The sequence below is a fragment of the Lissotriton helveticus genome, chromosome 4_1, assembly GCF_964261635.1.
Source record: "Lissotriton helveticus chromosome 4_1, aLisHel1.1, whole genome shotgun sequence".
In the NCBI taxonomy this organism is placed as follows: Eukaryota; Metazoa; Chordata; class Amphibia; order Caudata; family Salamandridae; genus Lissotriton; species Lissotriton helveticus.
The window spans coordinates 146556524-146582137 of NC_136063.1; the positions used below are offsets into that span (position 1 = coordinate 146556524).

General features: G+C 50.1%; 1 protein-coding gene across 21 annotated transcripts in view; it reads left to right on the forward strand.

The window, feature by feature from the left end:
* The window catches only part of SCRIB (scribble planar cell polarity protein), a 576647-nt gene that overhangs the window by 220809 nt on the left and 330224 nt on the right, over nucleotides 1-25614 (forward strand). For all 21 annotated transcript variants that reach the window (XM_078686589.1, XM_078686596.1, XM_078686598.1 and 18 more), the window contains exon 6: nucleotides 8874-8937. In XM_078686589.1, coding sequence (XP_078542715.1) covers nucleotides 8874-8937 — 64 coding nt within the window. The remainder of the gene's footprint in view (nucleotides 1-8873; nucleotides 8938-25614) is intronic.

Genomic DNA, 25614 nt, shown 5'->3' on the forward strand with positions numbered 1-25614 from the left:
AATGCGGAGTGACGCAGCCGTGGTACCGATGAGCTGCAGTCTGTGATGGGAGGTACTGTCAGGGATGCCTCATGCAGCGGCTGTTCTGATGTGGGACTGCGAGGAGATGCGCTGCATCTGTTCTGCCCAGAAGACCACAGCTGGGCTGGCGGAGCACCTTTAGGCCCACGTTCAACAGTCCTGGAGTGGGGTGGCACCACTTGGGGATGTGGAGGGGTATGTCTCACAGCAGACAGAGTCCAGCTGCTGGGCTCAAGGTGGCTGGAGCCTTTTCTGTCCTTGAGACACTGATCAAGAGGCCATCCAATTACCCTTGGAGTCCCTCTGGTGATCCTGGGTTCAAGATGCAGGTACAGTTCCTTCTCACTCGGGTAACAGTCATTCTTGCAGAGCTGCAAAGCAGTCCTTCTGAATCTTCCACAGGTCCAAATATGTACTGAAAAGTTTAATCTGAGGGCCCAATATTTATACCTGGTGCCAACTTTGAGGTAGGAGAAGGTTCTGGAGGTTTCCACCAGCAGAGGTGTTTGGAATTTCCTGCCTCCCTTCCGTGGCCTCAGGTGGTTTGGGAGCACAAAAGACTACCACCCTGGTACTTACAGAGCCCTGTCCCATGTACGAAGCCAAGTGTTGCTTTTCCCTTAAATTTGTCTCCGTGTTTATTCCTTTCACTTGGCAAACACCCTGCAATTGCCATTTGCATTTTAAGGATGCGTTTTGACACCTAGACAATCCCCAGGTATCTGTGGACGTTGGCATTGAAGTATTACCTTTCTATTAAGTTTGGGGATGAGATGATTGTACGTCTTTGGCATGAAACTGAGCCTGCACTGAGTGGGGGGCATGGTTGGAACCCACGCCTACAAATCCCTCAAAAACATCAGACCCAAATACATCGAGAGAGTATCCTTCCACATACCCAAGAGGAATCTCCGCACCACCGACCTCGCCCTGGCAGAGGTCCCCTGCATCCGCAGAAACAGAACAGGTGGGAGACCCTCCTCCTACATCGCACCCAAGACCTGGAACGAGCTCCCGGTGAACATCAGACGCTCCCCAACCCTGCACACTTTCAGGAAGGACCTCAATACCTGGCTCTTCGACTGATCCGGAGCTGCCCCCCAGCGCCTTGAGACCCTCACGGGGGAGTAGCACGCTTTATAAACCCCTGATTGAAAGAGCATGGAGTTTAAGTAATAATATATGAGGAGATTTAGACTCCCTTCCCCTTAGGTAGGTAGTCTTTCTCTCAGGATGCTTTTGACAGAATGGCTTTCAGTTGACATTTCTTTGGATTCTGCCATTCTTGCATTGGTGGTCTGCCTCTAACAAATATCCAATTAAGTTTTAGAACCTTTCTCTTCTGTGGAAGCTTTGCCGCTCTGGATGTTGCTAAAGTCAGATCTAATTCGAAGATGGATCTTCCGCTTTCATTTTTAGCACATTGATAGAGTAGCCATGGCTGTGACGGAAAAAAGCTGATCTTCTAATGTTACTCTCTGGCTTGAGGTCCTTGCATTTGACACATTACAATTTTGTAAAGTCTTTATTGCTGATACACTTGGCAGTATCTCTTACAATTATAAATAGCCTCAAACTTAGCAGGAGTGGGGTTTCCCACGTTGCACTGGTTCCTTACTCATTCGCCACCAGACCAGTTGTTAGAATTCTGCCTGTTGTGTGACCCTTGGCTTTTATTTCTCCCGGACGGCCGACAATTTCACATGCAACTGGGGAAGAACAATCTGCATGAATGATAACCGTTTTGAAATCAAGCCCTAATCGAGATTATTGTGGCAGGTAGCCCACCTGTCTGAAACATTCCCTTTCATCGCGTCTCAAGAACTGGCCACAAAATACTCCCTAACTCAATGGGTCAAACCTGAGAGTTTGGTTCAGCCTAGTTCTTTTTCCCCTCACAGCACATCACAACCATGATGGTCATCCTTAAATTTCAACTCATGATAATGAGGAGTGCTGCTACTTAGGACGAAACAGTGCTGCAAACTTACCAGATCTATGAATATGATGCGATTGGTTGACTGATCTATGTAGGAGCGTGCAGAAAAGAAATCCAGCAATTTGAAGGGTCCACAAAAAAGGAAAAGACTATGCCTGAATCTCATGAGGTGGAATCGCATCAACCAGCTGTACAAAGCTCCACTGGATGTCAGTGGAGAAAATTATCCGATCTACAATTCTTATATATTGGACACAAATCCTTTTGTGGAAAAGGCCATTAATGTGTGGTTGCCCAGCACCTACTCCAGCTGAATTCAGTAAGCATCATATTTGCTTGCCCCCCCCCCCCAAGTTCAGCCTTAGAGTAAACAAAAGTTAATCCATCCAGAGTAAGTGGGCAGGATTCAGGAACCCCAAGGATCTTCATCCTATTATTGTGTCCAGGTCACCATGTGTCAAAAAGCCCTTGAAACACACTTTTAAAGAAACCTTTTGAAACTCGCTCAATTGCCTGTGCTACCTTTCAGGTTTGAACAATTGGATGTCTTACTGTACAAAGGAATATGTGGAGGATTCTGAGTTAGGAATTGCTGGCTTGCACATGTTCACTTAAGGTTCTATAATAAAAAATGTTATGTTTCTGAAAGTCTCCTAAGAAATGTCAGTTAAAAAAAAAAGACCGCCTACATGCTGACTATCCATGGCCTGTTCTTTATTACATTAACACCTGGAATGTTTGCCAGGTACCCAGGGCATTGTGACCAGAGAAGACCCCTAAGGGCTGCAGCACGTATTGTGCCATCCTTAGGTGCCCTGTACCCTGACACACACACACTGCCTTTGCAGGCTGAGTGCCCTGGTGCAGAACTAAACAGTCGACATTGTACACATCCCTGTGTGCCATGCCCACAACCCCACTGCCCTGGCATACATCAGCCACCCCTCTAGCTGGGTGCCCTATGCCAGTGGTGTGGGCACAGGTGCATGAGCCCTGTGCCCCTACAGTACCCAGGGCCATACCTGGACACTGTAAGTGCAGTGATGCCAGTATATGGTGCTGGGAGGTTGTCATTACGAACTCCACAGCACCATAATGGCTCAATCAATCAATCAGAGGATTTGTAAAGTGCACTACTTACCCGCAAGGGTCTCAAGGTGCTGGTGGGGGGGAGCCGCTGCTAGTGGTCGAAGAGCCAGGTCTTGAGTAGTCTCCTGAAGGTCTGCGGGTCTTCAGTTTGTCGTAGGAAGAGAGGGAGGGTGTTCCAAGTCTTGGCGGCGTGGTGGGAGAAGGACCTGCCCCCGGAAGTGGTTCTGTGGATGCGTGGGACGGCGGCCAGGGACAAGTCGGCGGAGCGGAGTTTCCTGTTGGGTACAAAGAATGAGTCGGTTGTTGAGGTAGGCTCGGCCGGTGTTGTGGAGTGCCTTGTGTGCGTGGGTCAGGAGTTTGAAGGAGATTCTTCTGTCGATGGGGAGCCAGTGCAGGTTTCTCAGGTGGGGGTGATCGAGGATCAGGCGTGCAGAGGCGTTCTGGATTCTTTGAAGTCTGTTGATGAGCTTGGACGGGGCTCCGGCATAGAGGGCGTTTCTGTAGTCGAGTCTGCTGCTGATGAGGGCGTGGGTGACGGTTTTCCGTGTGTCTGTCGGGATCCATCTGTAGATCTTGCGGAGCATGCGGAGGGTGTGGAAGCAGGTGTAGGAGAGTGCGTTGACTTGGTTGGTCATTCTGAGTTTCGAGTCGAGGATTAATCCTAGGTTGCGTGTGTGGTTGGTTGGTGCAGGGGGGGGGGTGCCCAGAGATGCGGGCCACCAGGAGTCGTCCCAGGCTGCGGGGTTGGGCCCGAGGATGAGGATCCACATCTTGTCCGTGTTCAGTTTGACACGAAGTCAAAAGGGAATCCCTGGAAATACTACTTTTTTTTACTCACTCTCTTGTGTGTTGTTTATCACATAACATCCGCAAATCCTGATAATAAATAAAAATCTTGAATTCCCACACTAAAATGTAACGTTTACAATCTTCTTTATTTGATCATAAAACATGGAAGAAAACGTTATCCTCCACAAACACATTAAAATTCAGAAAAGCTTCCTGAAAACATACATAATTAAAACATTGTCGAGATTTACAGTACATAACCTTCCGAACAACTATTCACAGTATCTCATCAGGTACATACAGATTAAATTAAAAACTGGGAAGAAACCTATTCGTTCCAAAATCACAGTACATCAATTGATCAAAATGTAAAACTTAGAGAAAACCTAATCATCACAAGATCACAGTATATCAGTTAATCAAGCAGGCTAGGGGGTGTACCCACCCCAAGACAGGGACCCATTGGTCTCTGCCCTTGCCCTACCTGTAACGCCCCTAAATTCAGGATTTAGGGGGCACCCTGAACCTTTTTCCACAGATCCAGATTATGAAACAAGAAAGAGATCAAGGAACACAAAGACCTGCCGTGAAGCTGCTAAAAAGAGGGAGACACCAACTGATTTAGCCCCAGCCCTACCGGCCTGTCGACCCTCGAACCTGCTCCCGTTAAACCCCGGCATCTCCAGTGGTCAGCAACCTCAAAAACCCCGGAGGCCCTGACTGCCTTGTGACTCTGACTACCTGGGGCTCCCACGAGCAGTGGTACTGCTCAAAGCAAGTAACAAGCCCTGGCATCAGCCCGGAACCGCGAACCTTGCACACTCTGCACCCGCCAAGCCGGGTCTGTGCCGGAGTGAATCAAGACCCTGAGGACGTCCCCCTGGCGATTCTTACCTGGAATCCAGTGCCCAAGGACCCCCCTCGATGACCCCAACGATGCCTGCAGCCTCAGGACAAAGGACCCCTCTGACTGCGACCAGCAGGGGGTAAGATTTTCCGACCTCAAAAGACACCCATGCACCCGGCGCCCCACAGCCCCCTGTGCCCAACTCCTGGGTGCCTACCTATCCTCCAAGATCCCAACGTACCCCTCGAAGTGTTGGCCGCACCAGAAGATCCTCCGTCCCCGAGCCTGCAGCCTTTGTTCCCTTTTCAAGATCTCCATTGAATAACATTGAGCGCCCGACGGCTCAAAAGCACCCTGCACCCAGCCGCCCGAGTGCCCCTCGCAGTGCAACCTGTACCCTATCCTACTTCCCCACTTGCCCTGAGCAAGTGACCAGGAGCCCAACTCCCACAGCTGCGTGGCCTGCTAGCCAGCAGCCACTAACCGAAGGCCCCTGGCCTCTCATTGGATAACATTGGGTCTAACTACCTCTGCACCCGGCCGCCCCTGTGCCGCTGAGGGTGTACCAACTGTACCTACCTGACACTGGGGGACCCCTAAGTCTATGCCCAGAACCTTAACTTCACCAATCGAGTAGTCACCTGCAAACCGATGACTCACTTTCCTGCCATAGGATAACATTGACTGGTTTGACTCGAAAAATCTTTTAAGTGTGAAGTTTTGAAATGTTAAAATCATCTAAAATCAGCCGAATAACGAATTTCGCATTACTCACCTGTGACCAGGAGGGAAGCCAGTACTGTACCTTGTAGCCCAGTACTGAACCGCGAAAATAATCGCAACCGTGTTTGCTAGTAATCTAAATTTCTTCCATAGGAAACCATTGACTGTTTTTCTGTGACATTTCTAAGTGTCTTCTTTTGAAAATTACAAATATTCCTTAAAAATCGTACCAACTACTAAAACGTAATTACTTACCTGTCTTAGGTAGAGACCCCAGTTCTGAACCTAGGAGTCCAGTACTGGATTACAAAAGTAACGAGAACCTACTTTACCTGTGCTTTGAATTTCCTTCCATTGGATAACATTGCTAGTTTTTCACTGAAAAGTTTCCAAGTGTCAACTTTTAAAATAACTTTATATTCTTTAAAAATCATTGCAATAACTAAAACGTTTTAATAAACTGTTTTCAGCTTAGACCCCAGGACTGAATCTAGGATCCAGTCCTGAAGTTACAAAAGTGATCTATAAAGTAATCAGCTGCATTTGTGTAGAAAAACCCATTGAGCTCGATGTTAAATTGTTTAGAATTGTGTTGCCTACTGCAACCATTGTACCTATTGTGTGTAAAAAGTTTATTGCCTCTTTGCAAAGTAATTACATGAGTACTTATATCGAGAAAAGTATATTTTGATACCTGTGGTTCTAAAAATAAAACAACTATATCTTTGGATATGAAAACAATTGGCCTAGAGTTCAGTTCTTGAGCGTGTGAAACCTTTTGCTGACTGACTGTGTACAGCAAATGCTTTACACTGTCCTCTGGTACTGCCTTACTTATCGACCAAGCTACCACTTTACAGAGTAAGGTCAGACCTGACTTTAACCTTTGTTATACCTCTGGGGATTGTGGACTCTATACACACTGTACCTTACTTTGGTCCAGTACATATAGAGCCACTTTTTCACAGCAGCCATCTGGGAGAGGCGGAAATCAGAGGCGTTTGGTCTCTGGTGGAGTCCTAGCTCCATATCAACCTGTTGGAGCTCTGGGCGATCTGTCTGGTGCGGAAAGCATTCCTTCTCTCTCTAATAAGGAAAGTGGTGCAAGTGCTCACCGAAGACACCACCGCTATGTGGTACTGCAACAAACTGGTCCGGATGGGGTTGTGGACCCTGCGTCAAGATGCTCTTTGCCTCTGGACATTACCCTGGTGGTTCAACACCTGGCAGGTTCTCTGAACTTCAGGGTGGACAGACTTAGCCATCGTTGCCTGGTAGATCACAAACGGCGTCTTCACTCAGAGGTGGTACAAGGTCTCTTTTAGCGGTGGGGAGAGCCTTGGCTAGATCTGTTCTCCACTGAAAAGAACGTGCAATGTCCGCAGTTCTGCACATTGGAGTTTTCAAGGCGGCACTCGCTCGCAATGCTTTTCATCGCAAGTGGAGTTGCGGTCTCTTGTACTCCTTTCCGCCTGTACCACTTCTGCCCGAGTGCTGAAGAAGATCAAGCGCGACCAGACCCAAGGTATTCTTGTGGCTCCGGACTAGAAATGAAGAGTATGGAGGATCGTCTGTCGCAGCAGCAGGGGAGGGTTCTACACCCGAACCTATCGATCCTCCACCTCCTTGCGTGGAGAGTGAGCGGCGACAGTTCACAGCTTTTGACATTCCACCCAAAGTCTGTAATGTAATTTGGCAGCCAGGCATCCCGGCATCTCTCAACTAAAACGGTATACGCCTGTAGATGGAATACGTTTGTGGCATGGTGCACAGGAAAGGCTGTTGATCCCCTTTCTGCCCCTCTTTCTGAGGTTCTCTTGTATATACCTTCTTTGGCCGAGCAGGGCTCAGCTCTGGGTACTCTTAAATGTTATCTTGCAGCTATCTCTGCTTTCCTTTGGCTGCCAGATCAACCCTCTTTATTCAAGTCCCCTATTGTAAGTAGAATCTTTAAGGTCACTACTCATCTCTTTCCTCGATCTCCTTTCATAATGCCCGAGTGGGGCTTAAATCTTGTGTGCTCCCTTCGAGCCTCCTCACAACTGTCCTCTCGGGCGCCTCGCCCTGGAAACTGCCTTCCGTGTTGCCTTGACCACTGCTCGCAGGGTGAGTGAGCTTCATGCTCTATCTTCCATGCCCCTTTCTTCTCTGTGCATCCGGAAAAAGTGGTGCTTAGGACAAGGCCCTCGTTCCTTCCTAAAGTAGTTACACCATTTCACATAGGACAAATGATAACTTTGCCCACCTTTTTCTCACCTCCACACCCTTCCAAGGAGAAGGAGAGACTCCACCTTCTGGATCCTAAACGTGTGCTGTCCTTCTACCTTGACCGCACAAAAGATTTCCGGGTGGAGAGTCCACTCTTCGTTGGCTCTGTAGGTGCCAAGATCGGTCCGGCTGTTCAAAATTCGTACCATCTCTCGATGGGTAGTTCTTTCTATTAAAGTCTGTTACGCTTTAGTGAAAAAGGAACCTCCAGTGGGGCTGCGTGCTCATTCCACTAGGGCTGCGGCAGCAACCCCTGCATTGGAACGTGGAGTCTCACTTCTTGACATCTGCCAGGTGGCCATATGGGCATCCTTGCACACGTTCACCAGACATTACTGCCTGGGCAGCCAAGCCTGGAGTGACGACTATTTTGCCCGTTCAGTTCTCCAGGACTTTCTGGTGTGAACTTAGTTCGCAGACCCTCCACCGGGGATGGTATTAGTGGGGTATCTATTCTAAGGTAAGGAATCTACAGCCAACTGTCTCTTTCAGATGAACAAGTTACTTACCTTTGGTAACAATGCCCCACCCATCCTACCTGTTCTGTGAACAGACTTCTAGGGATAGGGACTCCGTTACTGGGCACGGATAGTGAGACACCAGTGGTCAATATCTTTCATGGTTCCGCTCTTCTGATGTGGAAAGTCATGTCAGAACTGACGTGAGTGTGCAGGGGCGACGTCTAAGTAGGCACCACAACGTCATCCCGGCGACCACGACGACGGTCGCGGATTCTACCGACGCCCCCTACCGACGCGCAGGGGTACAGCTAAGAGAAAATTCTCTGGATCCGTTCTGACGCCTGTGGGTAATTCTGAAGTAAGTAGTCTACAACTAACCTATGTCTCTTACAAATACATCGTTAATAAAGGTAAGTAACTTGTTCTTTAGGTTTATCCTGCTGTTCCTTGTTCATCTTGAGCGGGTTCCTTAGTGGGTGAGGTTCTACATGGGCTAAATTTAGGGTATAATAAGCTCTGTTTGAACATGCTCTAGGATAATTAGATTTTCCTGACTAACCAAGGTATTTGTAATCTGTTAATCAGATTGAAATGTTTTCTTATGCAAACTGCTTGATTTGAAATTGTATTATTTTTTCTCTTCCATCTTTTCCATTTCCTGTCTCCATTCTATTCTTTTTTTTGTATCTGCACCTCTACCCCTATGCCTCTTGTCTGACTGGGTGGCAACATTCAGTTCTCTTTCATTCCTGGTCAAGTTGGAGCAGCTGGACCTTGGCAGCAATGACCTGGAAGTCCTGGTAAGAGACCATGCTTCTGTCCCACCTTTGTAGAAAATTGAAGATTAAACATTTTAAGGACCCTCCTCACATTTACTTATACATTTGAATTGGCCATTGGCTTGCTGCATGGGTGGGAAAAGAGCAGATTTATGTTGCCCAAATTAGGTCCTGAAGCAAGTGTCTAAAAAGCTACCGTGTGAGATGTACTCTTTGTGCATTTGACAGAGGTGCTCTTCCCTCACCCCCTTTAATTCAGATTTCTCCTTTGACCACTGGATTGTTGCTCTCTGTATGGTATTGGACTACTGTAACACTTTGTTTTTAGGTGCCCAAGAAAGAGTGTTACAAAAAATGCAAATTATTCAAAATGCAGCCGCCAGGCTCCTTGGACATATCCCTAAACATCAATCTGCGTCAGAAACCATTAGACAGTTACACTGGCTGCCTGTGAGGAAGAGAATTAAGTTCAAGGCTCTTTGCTTAGTATATAAGGCTCTACACAATGTCGGACCTGCATTTTTTACTCAAAATCTTATCCCCTACAGTCCCTCCAGAACGCTACGCTCATCCAGCTCACACAAACTGGTGGTACCACGCACCAAATCCGTCTCATGGGGAGACAGAAGATTCCTTGTAGCTGCACCTAAACTCTGGAACACCTTGCCACAGTCGATCAAAACAAGTACCTCCCTCTGGTCTTTTCGTAAGCACCTCAAGACCTGGCTTTTTAATCAATAAATTCTAGCTTCCATGTCGGTTAAACATTGCAGAGACTATTAGCGCCGAGATGCCCAAGGGCCTTCGTTCGCGCTTTAAAAGTGTTTTAATAAATAAATAAATAAATGATGCTCTCTACCCCATCACTTATGTTCACTGTACAACGAGCGAAATACAAGTACCAGAGTACTCTTGCATAACAATGCACTTGCTTATGTTGAATCCACATTGAAAACAGAATTACATTGATAACACATAATGAAATAGTTTTTTCAGACTAAAGATGTATTTTTACTTTTGAAGGCAAAATAATTCAGTTGCTTCTTTTTCTTGGTAGGTATCTACTGTCATTAGACTGAATCTGAGTAGCTTGAGATCTGATAGAAACATCTAGCCGCAGATTCCTTACCTTTGAACTTCCAAGAGTCAGGCTGGATCCGGAAGATTTTTCTTAGCAGTACCCCATGCACGCCAGTAGGTGGCCTGCATCGTAAATATAATTGCCACTTCGGGGCGCTGACGTCCGTTATTTTCTTTCTGCGCCAGCTAGCACAGATTCTTCGAAGAGAGCTTACCCCCTGTAATTTTTTGACAGACTTTTATCCAACTTTTTCTCGACTTCTTTTTGTGTGCTAGGGATGTCTAGCAAGAAGACCACAGGGTTCAAGCCGTGCAGTGTCTGTCACCGCGCCATGTCAGTCACGGACCCCAACTTAGTGCATCTCTGGTGCCTGAAGCGCAACCATCAACATGAAGTTGTGCTCCGATTACCGGGACATGGCACCCAAAGCTGTAAGAGAGTGGTCCCTAAAGCTAATCGGGCCAGCGACCGGCGCCTCGGAAGTCGCCCTGTTGGTCTCAATCTCAGTCGAGAGGAAGGTGTGAGCACCGCTCCGGAGGATCGAAGTACTCTTCTTCCAAGTCATCAGATAAGAGTCATCACAAAAAGCACAAGAAGTCAAAACCTGCTTCAACATCACCACGCCGGTCGTGTGACGAGATGGAGGAACCTCAGCGTCGAGACCCTGCTCCGCGGAGCAGGTGTCTAGGTCGGCTCCGTGTTGCCTTCACTTCCTAGGGCCGGGAGCGACTCCCGCCCCACTTAAGGAGTTCTATGACGTCGTGTGCACCTTATTTGGGTGGCTCAACACTGCTGGCGCTCCTTTGGGCCCTGAAGTTTTGGGTGAAGGAGTCCTCGTGGGTTCTGCGCCTTCACCTCCACAACGACCTCCCCTAGCACAGCGTCCACAGCCGAGGTCCTAGGTGTCACGGGCACCCACCGACGGCACCTCCCCAATCCTCATTCCCGACTACACGGGGCGGTAGGGCGTCCACCAACGCAGAGACCAGCGCCGACTGAGCAGTACGGCTTCATGCCGATTAATGTTCCCTATCCTGAAGGGTTATGAATGGATGAGGAGGATTGGGAGGGGAAGCTGAACTCCTTAGAAATCCCGCAACCCCAGGATATAGACCAGTATGAGGAACTGGGTGATGCCAGTGGCCTGGACACCTCCCCAGCTTCTGGCATGCTGTCTCCCCCTAACCTGGCTATGGAGGAGGGGGTATCATTTGCTGTGGTGGTGTGTAGGGCTGTGTAGGTCTTGGACCTGCAGCTTCCTACGGTAGCAGTCAAGTATAACCTCTTGACAGAGGTTCTGCAGCCTGTTGTCTCCAGCTCAGAACCCTTGCTGCCTTTTTAATGAGGCCTTGACGGACGTTCTTCTGGGCGCCTGGTCTAAGCCCAGAACAGGGGCTCCTGTGAACAGAACGCTTGCCCACCGCCATCGCCCAGCACCGGGCAACCCAGCTTTCCTCACCACCCACCTCACCCCACAAAGCTTGGTGGTTCAACCTTCCACTTCCCTTGATGCATTCCCTTTTTCACCCCCAGACAGGGAATCCAAGAGACTGAAAAGCTTTGGGAAGAACATTTTCTCTTCCGCCAGTCTAGCATTGCGGTCGGTGAACACCGCATGTCTTTTGAGCCATTATTCCGATTCAATATGGAATATAGTTGCCCAGGTGCTGCCCAGAGTGTCCGAGGAGGACCGGATTCTACTCGCCCAAGCCATTTCAGATGGGCGAGAGGCAGTGAAATTCGCTTCCTATGTGGCTTGGCCACAACACACTCGCTGGGCAAAGTGATTTCCATGACTGTGGCCATGCCTGGCTGGGGACTTCTGGTTTTTCGGGGTCTATCCAGGCTAATCTTATAGACCTGTTCTTTGATGCCTCTCATCTCTTCACTCACAAAGCAGAGGCCACACTTGAGCATTTCAAAAACTCGCGGGCTACGGCCAAGTCCCTGGGCCTCACCACAACATCCCGTCCTGTGGCTGCTTTTCGCTCCTTTCTTGGCTACGGAATGGGCTACCAACAGTGCCAACCCTATTCTAGCCAGATGGCCCGCAAGTTCAGCAACCTCTGCGAGGCTGTGGACGCAGTTTACCACAACTCAAAGTGTTGGGAAGCCAGAAATAGAGCCAAGCCATGATGACCTCCTCTGCCGCAAAACCCTCCTAGTCTGATCCCACCAGGATACTTCATGACCAGTTGGTGGCAGAAATACGCCATCATCTCCACCACTGGCGACACATCACCTCGGTCAGGTGGGTTTTGCAAATAGTCCGAAGGCTACTTCCTCCCCTTAGAGACTAACCCTCCACCATGACGAAGGATCGCCTTGCCTTACTCTGCAAAGACGTAACACTCTTCTGGCCAAGGGAGCTATAGAGAGTTCCTGGGCCAGAAATAGGCTGCAGTTGTTACTCCTGCTATTTCTTGGACGCAAAAAGGGACGGACTCCTTCGTCCTATCCTCAATCTCAGAGCTCTCAACTACAAAAAGGAGATCAAGATGCATGCTCACTCTAGCTCCGATCCCATTTGCCATGGACTCGGGAGACTGGATGGTAGTTCTGGACTTGCAGGATGCCTATTTTCATGTCCCCATCCTGCTTGCCCCTCGTCACTATCTGCATTTTACGGTGGGGCACAAGTACTTTCAGTTTGCCCTTCCGGCCTCATCAGTGCCCTTGGGTGTTCACAAAGGTGATGGCATGGCGGTGGTCGCAGCCCATCTGCGGAGATCAGGTGTTCGATTCTTCCCCTGTCTCGACGACTGGTTGTTGTAGGCGGACTCGTCCCAAGCAGTCGTCGCCCAACTCCAGACTATGTTGAACCTCTTACATTCACTGGGGTTCACCAGCAATGTACTGAAGTCGCACCTGATTACCTCTCAGACGCTACCTTTTATCGGAACGGTCCTGGACACAATGCAGTTTCGGTCTTATCCTGCCAAACTGCGACTCCAGAATATTCAGAGCAGACTAACTCCGGTGAAGGTGCCTTGAGGATCACGAGTGGCATCTCCATCCGTAGGTGGTACAAAGTCTTTTAGCGGTTGGGATAGCCTTGATTAGGTCTCTCTTCTGAAGAGAACTGGTAATGTTAGCAGTTTTGTGCGTTTCAGTTTTCAAGGCAGCTCTCGCTCGGCGGCACTTTTTGTCACGAGTGGAGCTCAGGCCTCCTGTGCACCTTTCCACCCATACAAATCCTGCCCAGAGTGCCCAAGAAGATCAGGAGCGACCCGGCACAAGTCGTTCTTGTGGCTCAGGATGGGGCATGGAGAGTTTGGTATGCAGAGCTTCTGGCTATGACCATCGAACCTCCGATCAGGCTGCCACTTTGGGAGGATCTTCTGTTGCAGCAGCAGGGGGAGGACGGGCTTCCACCCAAAACTGTCTACTGCCTGCCTCCTTGTGTGGGGATTGAGAGGCGACAGCTGACAGCTTTTGACCTTCCTCCAAAGTCTGCAGAGTTATTCTGGCAGCCAGGCGTCCCTCCATGAAATCGGTATATGCCTGCCGATGGAACAGATTTTGTCAATATTGTACAGAACTGTCTATTGATCCCTTCTCTGCCTCTTTGTCAGATATTCTCCTGTTTATCCTTTCCTTGGCCCAGCAGGGCTCTGTCTTGGGCACTCTGAAGGGCTACCTTCTGACCCTCTGTTTTTCTCAAGCTGCCAGATCAGCCTTTACTTTTTAAGTCCCCTCTGGTGCAGAGGTTTGTGAAGGGGTTAACCCACTTGTTTCGCCCTTCTCCTTTTCTTATGCCATAGAGGGACCTTAATTAGGGCCTTACTTTCTTAATGTGTGCCCCATTGGAGCTGCTGCACAACTGCCCTGTACGGTTGCTCACTATCAAAACAGCCTTTTTAGTGGTGAATACCTATGCCAGATGGGTGAGCGAACTGCAGGCACTGTCATCTCAGCCTCCTTACCGGACAGTCTCTCTGGACAAAGTGGTTCTAAGGACTAGGGCATCCTTTCTGTCCAAGGTTGTAACTCCCTTCCATCTGGGACAGTTCATTACTCTGCCTACTTTCTATGCACCTCCGCACCCTTCCAAAGAAGAGGAGGCTCCATCGTCTGGACCCAAAAAGTGTAATCGTTCTACCCTGATCGCACTAAAGAGTTGTGGGTGAATGAACAACTCTTTATATATCATGTTGGGTTATCCTCTGTATAATGATTTGTTATGCCTTAGCAAAGAAGCAGCCTCCCAAAGGCCTCTGGGCCCATTCCACTAGGGCGAAGGCAGCCACCACAGCCCTCCAACGTGGAGTCCTAATGGCTGATATTTGCAAGTGGCCACATGGGCATCTCTGCAACGTTTGCCAGACACTATTGCCGGGATTCTCAGATTCACAGAGAGGGCCTGTTTGGCCTATTTTCTGGTCTAAAACTTTCCGCAGTCCCACCTCCGAGGGAGGTATTGCTTGGGTATCTTTTCAAAAGTTAGAAATCTGCAGCTAGATGTCTCTATCAGAAGGACAAGTTACTTCTGTAACGCCTTATCTGGAGATTTAATTAGCTGCAGATTCCTTACTGACCCACCCATCTTTCCCACACCGCAGAATTGTTGTTAGTGTCAGGGCTGTTCCTCTTCAGGTACTTAGCTGTCTTTTTTAACACACCATGGTCAGTCACTTCATGACTCTGCGCTTCTGGCATTGAAGGTCGTAAAAAGTACTGACGTCAGCGCGCCGCAGTGGCGGTTATATTGATGTGGACGTCACGACAACAACAAAAACGACGACATCACGCTGTCGACTGACGCCACCTACAGGTGCGCAGGGGTACTGCTAAGAAAAATACTGCTATAAAAAATCTTCCAGATCCAGCCTGATGCCCAGAAGTTGAAAGGTAAGAAGTGTGCGGCTAGATCATGTTTCTACCAGTTAAGGTGTCACCGAAGGTAAGTAACTTGTCCAAAAATTGCATCCGTGGAGCCACAGACTTAGTTGGCGGAGCTAACACAGTAGCTCCAGCTCAGCTGGTCCTGTATTTTTTTTCTGTACATCAGACACTGCTATTTTAGAGATTTTCTACCAGTAGCTTTGTGATCTTTTCCCACCACGTTCTCATATTGACTTGTGACCTGCTGACCAATTGGAAGTGGACCGTTCATATGGTCTTCAGGCCTAGCACATGATACTGAAGACTAAGTCCCATGTTTGCAGATGCACGCTGAGGTCATTAGGGAGAAGGAAGCCAGGCTGTCTGCCATCTGGGATCCATCCTTTATTATGTCTCCCATAATGCAGAAATAGTGCATACACTGTAGAGTGTTCCTTACCTGAGAAGATCAAAGATTTCAAGAGTATGTCCTCTTGTCACAAGTCCATATTTGAGTGTTTCACTGTTAGTGTAGTTCACCAGTTTCTGTGGAGTTGTTGGACTCTTCAGTGCTAGTCAATGTCTTTGAAAAGCTTTAATTGAAGTGGCAATAGCACATGAACAGTCTCCTGCTGCTTCAAATGTAGGACAGATAGAAGCTTTCTGTACTACCATGCTGATAATATTTGGTTTGAACCCTGCTCTGGTGGCTCTTACGAGCTTATGTTACTTCTGGTTCAATCTGCATCTGAGCTGGTGGCTTTGGCCCAGGTCCTTCACCCTCTGGTGGGGCTTTAGGGCCAATCTTGATTCTATATGAGCAATCTTCAGTTTTTTTTCTTTCAAAGTTTTATATAGCTCGAACTTGACCCGCAGCTATCGAGTATCAGAGATCTTTACATGAGCACCAGTTACGTTACAAAAAGACACATTCCTTTTTTCTGTTAAGCACAGGGAGAATAAATTATTTTCCCAGAATCGCAGGATGTTGAGCCTCATTGGTGAGGCTCTAACCCGGTCCCCCCCGACTTGCGATTGATCACCCTAGATCGTTAAGCCACATCCTCTCCCCTTCTTGAATGGTCCAGTTAAGTTAGCAGTGCTGCACTTTTGGATAAATAGATGTTCCACTGCTGAGATATGAAAGCAGGTAGATTCCATGTTTGCCTCGGATTTGGGCTTGCCCAGCCTTTTTGAGCCAATGACATTCTCAGAATGATGAAGATTCACTGACTGATGGCATTTTTGCCTAATTTGACTTTTGATCTACATGTGCCAGTTACATTGACACATCACCTGAAAGTGGGACCTACGCTTCCCTACAGAACACTGTTCATGCTTTGGGTAGTTATTAACAATAAAGAAAATCTGTAGAACTGTTATATTTTCAAGTTTTTCCAGTTGAGAAGTCTAACCTCTCTTCATGGATTCATGCTCTTGAAGTCATCTGAAGCTGTGCTACTCTTTAATGAGACCATCCTCAATACTATCTGTTGATATGGGGGAAGCCCTCTTTCCGTCTTCTGTACAGAGAAGGCAGTGATAAGACCTGCGCCAATGGGCATATAAGTAAATTTAGAAACAATGTCACCATTTCTCTAATGGGTTTCAAACCAATTTGACTTGCAAATCGAATTACACTCTCAATCAGGATCACTATAAAGGGGGGCGTCACAAGCAGATGCTGATCCTGTGCCATACTGACGTCCCTTTTTCCCACTTCTGCAATTTGGGTCTTACAAAATGGTGTAATTTAAGAGTCTTATCACCCTAGTTTTAAAATTATTTTTTAAAGTAAACCCCAAGCATGTGTTCTAATGAACTAAGGAAAGTTAGCCGCTCATAAGGTCAATGGCATTGAAGGGCTGGGGAGTGAGCAGGGGCCAGAGGTGAATTGGCTGTAAACAATTGATTAATTTTTAACAGTAGTTGTTAGTTTTTTTTTTATATATGTATATATTTTTTAACTGTAATGATTTTAATTAATCGAGCAGTTAATAAATTCAATGTCAATTCAATGTAGTAGTTGGAGGAGGAAGGAAGGGAGGAAGCGGGTGCTGGTTTTGACTTAGTTAGACCAGATCCATTGGCATCAATTTCCGAACAATTTCTTAGTGATGATCCAGCTGGTAGAGAATCAAAATCATGAGGAAAAACATCAAAAGGGTAAAAATGTTATTGCCTTCTGCCTGGAGGCGCAGGTAGAAAGTAAATGCAAGGAAAAAGCAGGTGTTTAAAAGGGTCACGGTCAGGGGAGGAAAAGGACATTGAAATTGTCTGATGGAATTAGGAAGGAGAAACACAGCTGTGGAAGTCTCTGTCCTGCCCCAAAACATTTGTAGTATCAATATTTTGTTTTTGATAAATTATTCTAGAACTGGTGCAAAAAAGAAGTCTTGGAAAATAGAAAGACAGTTGCTTTCTTTTTGGCCTGAAATATTGCAGTCCGCAAAATCCCAAAGTTCCTGTGTCATATTTTCAAGCAATTCCTAATAATAATAATAATAATAATATTAATCCACATTTGTAAAGCGCACAATCACCCGTAAGGGTCTCTAGGCGCTGGGGGCCGTCGGGAAGATTAAGCAAGCTATTGCCCAGAGTCACATGGTGCTGGGCTAACCTGCCGCCGGAGCCGGGGATCGAACCCTGATCCCCAGATTCCAGCGTCAGTCGCCCTGGCCGTGGCGCCACACCTCGAGCGTGCCAGTATTGTTTCCAGTAGCAGACCTTGGGTGATTGCCTGGACATGCCAGAACAGAACTAGCATTTGGCTATTTTGAGTTGGTTTTCCAGCTATTTAGAGAAAGGTGGTTTCTCAATTAAGTAAACGTTACCCACTCTTCGCTGTGGTTCGCAGTTGATCTGTATATCTGAAAGAGACACGTTAGTATTAGATTCCTTACCTTAGAATATCCCCAGGCGTCAGACTGGATCCGGAAATGTTTTGAGTAGCAGTACCCTTGCGCGTCGGTAGGCGTCGTCTGCGGCTCCGCGTCCGTCGTCGGCGCCGTGATGACGTCGCCGGAGTACTTAGACGCCGCCTCCGCGTGCTGACGTCAGTTCTTCTTTTTTCCGCGCCAGCAGCGCAGATCCGGAAAAAGTGGTACCTTAGTCACTTTTTGACTAAATCTTTTTGATCTTTTTTATCTCATTTTTCGAGTCTTCAACTCCGACTCGGTGCTGGTAGGGATGCCTGGTTTCAAGCCCTGTGAGGATTGCGACCAACTGATGTCGGTAACGGACCCTCACCGTCGGTGTCTCCACTGTCTCGCGGTCGACCACGACGACAAGGCCTGTTCCGACTGCCGGGCCCTCACTTCGAAAGCGGTCTCGTAAGCGACTCGAACTCCGGCAGTCGGCCCCACGCCAAGAGAGGTCCCGGTCCGGCCGGAGGTCGAGGGAGCGGAGCCATCATAGCTCCGGGAGTCGACATCACTCCTCAGGGTCGAAGTCGTCCGGTAAGCACAAGAAGTCGATGAGACGTCATCGCTCTTCCGACCACCCCCCCCCCCCCCCCCCCCTCGGCGCTCGCGCGACGCGGCCGGGAGTTCGGATGGCACCGCCCACGCGGCTCCGTCTGAGTCGCAGGCGCCGCGTCCTGCTTCATACCCTTCGGTCCCTGGGCCTAACGCGACGCCGGAGGAGATCGAGCGGTTCCTCATGGCCATGAGGCCCCTCTCTGCTCCGACGGGCTCCAGCGGAACAGTCTGGGGGTCCTAGCGGGTCGGGCGCTCCGGCCCCAACGCCGTCGGGTGCTTCGGCTCCGACGCAGCCGGCGCCGCAGGGCCCCGCTGGATCCAGTTCCGGATCCGGGTCGTCGCCGGTGGATTTAACGACCTCCCCGGCGCCGACCCCTCAGGTGTCACCACCGGCACCGTCCTCGGGCGGCGCCACCCCGACGCCTCCCTCGACCCGGTTCCAGCGCCGCTTCAGACGCCGTTCGGAGAGTTTACTTTCCATGAACCGGCCCCATCTTTTGATAACCCTGAGTACCAGGTGATGGGTGATGAGGAGGATTGGGAGGGGTCTGAGGACCCTATGGCACGTGAATGCCAGTCTCATGAGGACTGGGCAGGTGAACTTGGGGAGGCCAGTGGTATAGACACTTCGCCTGACACTGGATTTGTCTCGCCTCCTACCGTGGCTACGGAGGAGGGGGCAACCTATAGTGTGGTGTTGATGAGGGCAGCCAAGGCCTTGGGCCTTGAGCTCCCCGTCGCGGCCGTGAGGACCAACCTCCTCACTGAGGTCCTTAAGCCGCAGTCATGCTCAGCCGAGCCTCTGCTGCCGTTTAACGAGGCCTTAACCGACGTTCTTTTGGGCACTTGGTCCAAGCCCGCTACGGGTTCGCCCGTAGATAGGAACGTGGCCAGACGCCACCGCCCGGCCCCGGGCGACCCATGTTTCCTGTCCACCCATCCCACCCCCGAGAGCCTGGTCATCCAGGCCTCCAATTCCCAGACCGCATTCCCGGCGGCGCCGCCGGACAGGGAATCCAAGAGGTACGAGCAGTACGGAAAAAAGATCTTCTCGTCCCTTAGTCTGGGACTGCGGTCTTCCAATACCGCATGCCTCTTGGGCCGCTACACCCACTCTCTGTGGGATACGGTTGCGGAAGTGCTGCCAGAGTGTCCGTTGGAGGTACGGGCCAAACTCGGCCAAGCCCTTGTGGAGGGCTGGGATGCAGCCAAATATTCTATCCGGTGTGGGCTGGATACCACCGACTCACTAGGTAGAGCGATGGCAACGATGGTGGCGGTCAGACGCCACGCCTGGTTGAGGACCGCCAACTTTTCGGCCGATGTCCAAAACACACTGATGGACATGCCGTTTGATGGCCGTCGCCTCTTTGGCGGCAAGGCAGACCATGCGCTCGAGCGCTTTAAGGACTCCAGGGCTACGGCCAAGTCCTTGGGCCTCTCGGCCCCGCGCCAGCAATCGGCTGCCTTTCACTCCTTTCGTGGCCACGGAAGGGGTGTACCCACACGTGCTGCCAGCCACGCTCCGCAAGGTAATACCCAACGCGGTGGCGGTCGTGGGAACCGCCGTCCCGGCGGTCGGGGACAACGGCGAGGTCAGTCCACACCTTCCCCCGCAGCATCCGCCTCAAAACCCTCCTAGTCTGTGCTTTCAGGCCCATGTGACGCCAGTGGGGGGCAGGGTTCGCCATCACCACCTCCACTGGCGCACTGTCACATCGGACAGGTGGGTGCTGCAAATCGTCCGAAGGGGCTACTCCCTCCCCTTCGAGGCGACTCCTCCAGCCATGCCACCGCAGAACCACCGTGTATCGGGGGATCATTTGCGACTTCTGCAGGAGGAAGTTACGGCCCTCTTGGCCAAGGGGGCCGTCGAGCGCGTTCCTGGGCCAGAAGTAGGGTGTGGTTGCTACTCCCACTACTTTCTGGTACCCAAGAAGGGCAAAGGGGGCCTACGCCCTATCTTGGACCTAAGGAACGTCAACGGCTTCCTCCGGAAGGAGAAGTTCAAAATGCTGACACTGGCTCAGGTCCTAGCTGCCCTGGACCCAGGAGACTGGATGGTAGCGTTGGACTTGCAGGACGTTTATTTCCACATCCCTGTCCTGCCGGCCCACAGGCGCTACCTGCGGTTCACGATTGGCCACGAGCACTTTCAGTATACCGTGCTCCCCTTCGGCCTTACCAGCGCCCCACGGGTGTTCACAAAGGTGATGGCGGTGGTCGCAGCTCATCTGCGCAGGTTAGGGGTTTCAGTCTTTCCCTACCTCGACGACTGGTTGTTGAAGGCGGGCTCGCCCCAGACAGTCATCAGCCACCTCCAGACTACGGCAGATCTCCTGCACCGGCTGGGGTTCTCCATCAATGTGCCAAAGTCACACCTGTGCCCCTCTCAGAAGCTCCTTTTCATCGGAGCGGTTCTCGACTCGGCGCGGTTTCGGGTTTATCCACCCGAACAGCGGGTCCGGGATATTCAGGCTCTGATTCCCATCTTTCAGCCGTTATCCCGGGTCTCGGTCAGATTGACGCTGCGGCTTCTGGGGCTGATGGCCTCCTGCATCCTACTGCCAGGTGACGGATGCGGGCTCTGCAGTGGGACCTGAAGTTTCAGGGGGCCCAGCATCAGGGCAACCTGCCCGACCACGTCCTGATCTCGGAGGGCACTGCGAGACAGCTGCAGTGGTGGCTCACGGACCGCGATTGGGTCAGCGGCAGAGCCCTCTCCCTTCCCCAACCGGAGCACGTAGTTGTGACGGACGCGTCCCTCCAGGGATGGGGTGGCCACATGGGAGAGGCAGAGATCAGAGGCCTCTGGTCTCCGGCGGAGGCCCGGCTCCACATCAACATGTTGGAGTTACGGGCGATTCGTCTAGCACTGAAGGCATTCCTTCCCTCTGTCCGGGGGAGTGTAGTTCAGGTGTTCACGGACAACACCACCGCCATGTGGTACTGCAACAAACAGGGCGGGGTGGGGTCGTGGACCCTTTGCCAGGAGGCTCTGCGCCTCTGGCAATGGCTGGAACGCCAGGGCGTGACCCTGGTGGCTCAACACCTGGCAGGTTCTCTGAACGCCAGGGCGGACGAGCTCAGCCGTCGGTGCATGATGGATCACGTATGGCGTCTGAACTCGGATGTGGCGCAAGGCCTCTTTCAGCAATGGGGAGAGCCTTGGTTAGATCTATTCGCCACCGAAGAGAACGCGCAATGTCATCAGTTCTGCGCGTTGGAATTTCCAAGGCGGCACTCGCTCGGAGACGCTTTTCGTCGCGAGTGGAGTTGTGGTCTATTGTACGCCTTTCCGCCTATACCACTTCTGCCCAGAGTGCTGAAGAAGATCAAGCGCGACCGGGCCCAAGTCATCCTTGTGGCTCCGGACTGGGCACGAAGGTACTGGTATCCAGAGCTACTCAGTATGTCAGTCGATCCCCCGGTTCGTCTGCCTCCTCAGGAGGACCTTCTGTCGCAGCAACAGGGGACGGTCCTCCACCCGAACCTGTCCAGTCTCCACCTCCATGCTTGGAGATTGAGCGGCAACAGCTGAGGCCATTTGACTTGCCTCCTGAAGTCTGTAACGTCATTCTGGCAGCCAGGCGTCCCTCCACAAAAACAGTATACGCCTGCAGGTGGAACAGATTTGTGGCATGGTGCACAGCAAAGGCTGTGGATCCTCTTGCTGCCCCTCTTTCTGAGGTTCTTCTCTTCCTTCTTTCTCTTGCCCAGCAGGGCTCTGCTCTGGGCACTATCAAGGGCTACCTTTCTGCTCTTTGAGCCTTTCTGAGGCTGCATGATCAACCTTCTTTGTTCAAGTCCCCTATTGTAAATAGATTTCTAAAGGGCATCTCACACACGTTTCTTCCTGTTCCGTTTGTGATGCCTCAGTGGGACTTGAACCTTGTTCTTACATTTCTGATGTGCGCTCCCTTTGAGCCACTTCACAACAGTCCTCTTCGCCTTCTAACTCTGAAGACTGCTTTCCTGGTTGCCATCACCTCTGCCAGGAGAGTGAGTGAGCTCCAGGCTCTTTCTTGTACTCCTCATTTCCTTTCTGTCCATCCGGACAAGGTTGTGCTGTGTACTAAGCCATCTTTCCTGCCAAAGGTTGTTACAGCCTCCCACATCGGGCAGTCTATCACCTTGCCAACCTTCTTTCCGCCTCCGCATCCCTCTAAAGAGGAAGAGCGGCTCCACCGTCTGGACCCAAAACGTGCGCTCTCATTCTATTTAGATCACACACGCCAGTTCCGGGTGGATGACCAACTCTTTGTTGGTTACGTGGGCGCTAAGAAGGGGAAAGCGGTGCACAAGCGGACCATCTCCCGGTGGATCATCTTGTGTATCCAGGCATGTTACTCCTTGGCTAAGAAGGAGCCCCCTGTTGGATTGCGGGCTCATTCCACCCGAGCCATGGCGACTACAACTGCCCTGGGCCGGGGAGTGCCCTTACAAGACATCTGTCAGGCAGCTACGTGGGCATCGCTGCACACGTTTGCAAGACACTACTGCCTGGACAGCCAAGTCCGGAGGGATGGCTTCTTTGGCCGTTCCGTCCTCCAGGACTTTCTGGTGCGATTATTGGTTCGCAGACCCACCACCGGGGTTGGTATTGCTGGGGTATCTATTCTAAGGTAAGGAATCTAATACTAACGTGTCTCTTTCAGATGCACAAGTTACTACTTGTGTAACGATATATCTGTAAGAGACATTAGTTAGTATTAGATTCCTTACCGACCCACCCATCCTTCCCGTTCTGCGAACCGATATCTAGGGTTAGGGTTATCCCCTTTCAGGGCCCTAGTTTCAATGGCACCAGTGTTGGTTTTTAACATGGCTCAGCGCTTCTGGCGCGGAAAAGCTGTGTCTAAGAACTGACGTCGGCACGCGGAGGCGGCGTCCAAGTACTCCGACGTCATCGCGGCGCTGCCGACGACAGACGCGGAGCCGCAGACGACGCCTACCGACGCGCAAGGGTACTGCTACGCAAAAAAATTCCGGATCCAGTCTGACGCCTGGGGATATTCTAAGGTAAGGAATCTAATACTAACTAATGTCTCTTACAGATATATCGTTACACAAGTAGTAACTTGTGCTTACTGTTCGACCATTAATAAATGGATGTGTATAAAGCATTAATTGCATTTGTAGGAGAACCAAATAAATGGTTGACACTGTGAGTTCAGTATTCGGAAGGACCCGAGGGATTCTTGCAGTTGGGTGTGTTTCAATAATGATTGCTTAAGGTTTTTGCCGATCATTTTGACTATGCATGAGTTTGAGGGGAGATCCTGACTGCAATTTAGATCCAATTATACAAGTGAGTTAGAAGGTGATTACTTCTATACGCCAGTTTAAGCCGAGTCTGGTGGCTCAGTGGACTAAGGCATCCACTGCAGGGGCCTGTGTTCGACCTCATGGTCACAGGTTCAAATCCCGGCGGGTCACTCAGCCTTTCATCCATCTGAGGTTGATAAAATGAGTACCATTGAGTTGGATAACAATAAACATCTGTTATTCAGCGCCAAGAGACCTCAGTGGGGTGAACGTGCGCTTTACAAGTACACTTTTTAGGTCTCGCCTGTCGATGCGCATGCGCATCGAGCAAGCGAGACTATAGGGGCTCATCCAGACTTTATCTAACTTGCAAGGAATCGTGGCGATTCCTTGCAGTGCCCGTGACTTTTAAGCTCAATGCGCATGTGCATTGAGCTTAAAAGCGCGTGCACAGCCGCCCGCATTCCTCCGACACCTTTGAAGTGAAGCTTAGCTTCACTTCAAAGGCCCGGCTTGTTCACACCCACATGCCGCTCTGCCCCGCTCCGCCCCCTCCCCTGAGTCATCCTGCCTGCCCCTTCCCGCCGTGTCGCATTTCTCCTCCCCCCTCCCCTCTCCCCTCTCTTCCCTCCGTCTTGTTTTCTTTGATGCTGGTATTTCCATATAATTTAACCCGCTCCGCCCCCTCCCCTTTCCTCCGTGTCGCATTTCTCCTCCCCCCTCCCCTCTCTTCCGTCCGTCCGTCTTGTTTTCTTTCTCTCCTGCCTCTCCTCGCCAATGTCTTTCTACTTGTAACCCCATTCCATCACTCGCCTCACTCTTCCCTTGTTTCTGTTTTAGTATCAAGAGATGTTGTAGCCTGCATTTTTTTTAGGTCTCGTCTAGGCGTGCATCCCGGCCGCCGAACGCATATTTAAACCTCCACTCTGCGCTTTCATACAGCAGCCCTGTATGCCTTTGAGCATTGTTCCGTCCCGGACTCAGCCCTCTCCGCCCCCACTGCTCAGCAGCAGACCCCAGGAGCAGCGATGAATGAAGAAGAGCAGTGGGCAACGGCAAGCAAGACAAATGGCACTGAGTAATGTTTTCTTTTTACGTTGCCATTCGGTTGTTTTTATTTACCACATTTCATTAACACGAAGCGCCGAACATACTTCCCAACTTCAGTTTACGGCAACAAAGCGGTGGCAGGTAGCTGCCAAAAGGCAATGCTTTTAAAGCCGTCTCTTTCAGATGGTTCTATTATAAACTTTGCACGCAGTGCTTTTCCTTGCATGTAATGCCTCCGACAACCAGAAACGCTTTTATTTTACATCACTGCTGGACGAGCTGAATGAATATAAGCGTTTACTATGCTAAATTGCATCTTGACTGATGCTCAAAAAGCTAACCCAATTCAGAACGCAATTGACTGGAAAAAAGAAATAAAACGCCAGCGTGTTCTTCACTGCTGATAATGATCTTTTTCTGTGGTTCAAGTTTTCGCCTCAAATGACATTCATTTTATTTACAGTTACTCAGCAAGTCAGGCGGCATTTTTCTGGCGGATCAACGCCAAGAGTTCAAAATTAAAACAGGTTGTCTTGTTTTGTGTCAAGCTGTCTTACAGAGGCCTGTAAGTAGCAACCGTGCTATTAGCTATAGGTGAAAAGACGATGCGCGAGACAGACTGCTGCATCCTATTTGGTCTTTCTATGGCAAGTTCAGACACAAAGGGGTGGAGAAAATAGGTTAAATGTTATTTTTCTGTAAGATAATTTTTTTTTTTTTTTTTTATTATTAACCTGAACTGGCCACAAACATTATTAAGAGATGCGTATCTTTCGCTCCCTGCGTGGTTAACGAGCTCCCTCTCTGCTGCACACACACAGACGCTATGTCTCAAGCCTTGGTTAATGAAGCGCGCCTTAGGTCAGAAAACGAGCGGAACTCTGGAGGCAACCTTCGGTGACCCAGCTGTACATCAAGTGCCTCTGGCATGTCAACCCCTCTCTGTTTTCATTTCCCAGAGCTTCTCAGCGAGACTCTGGTGCTCTCGGGCCA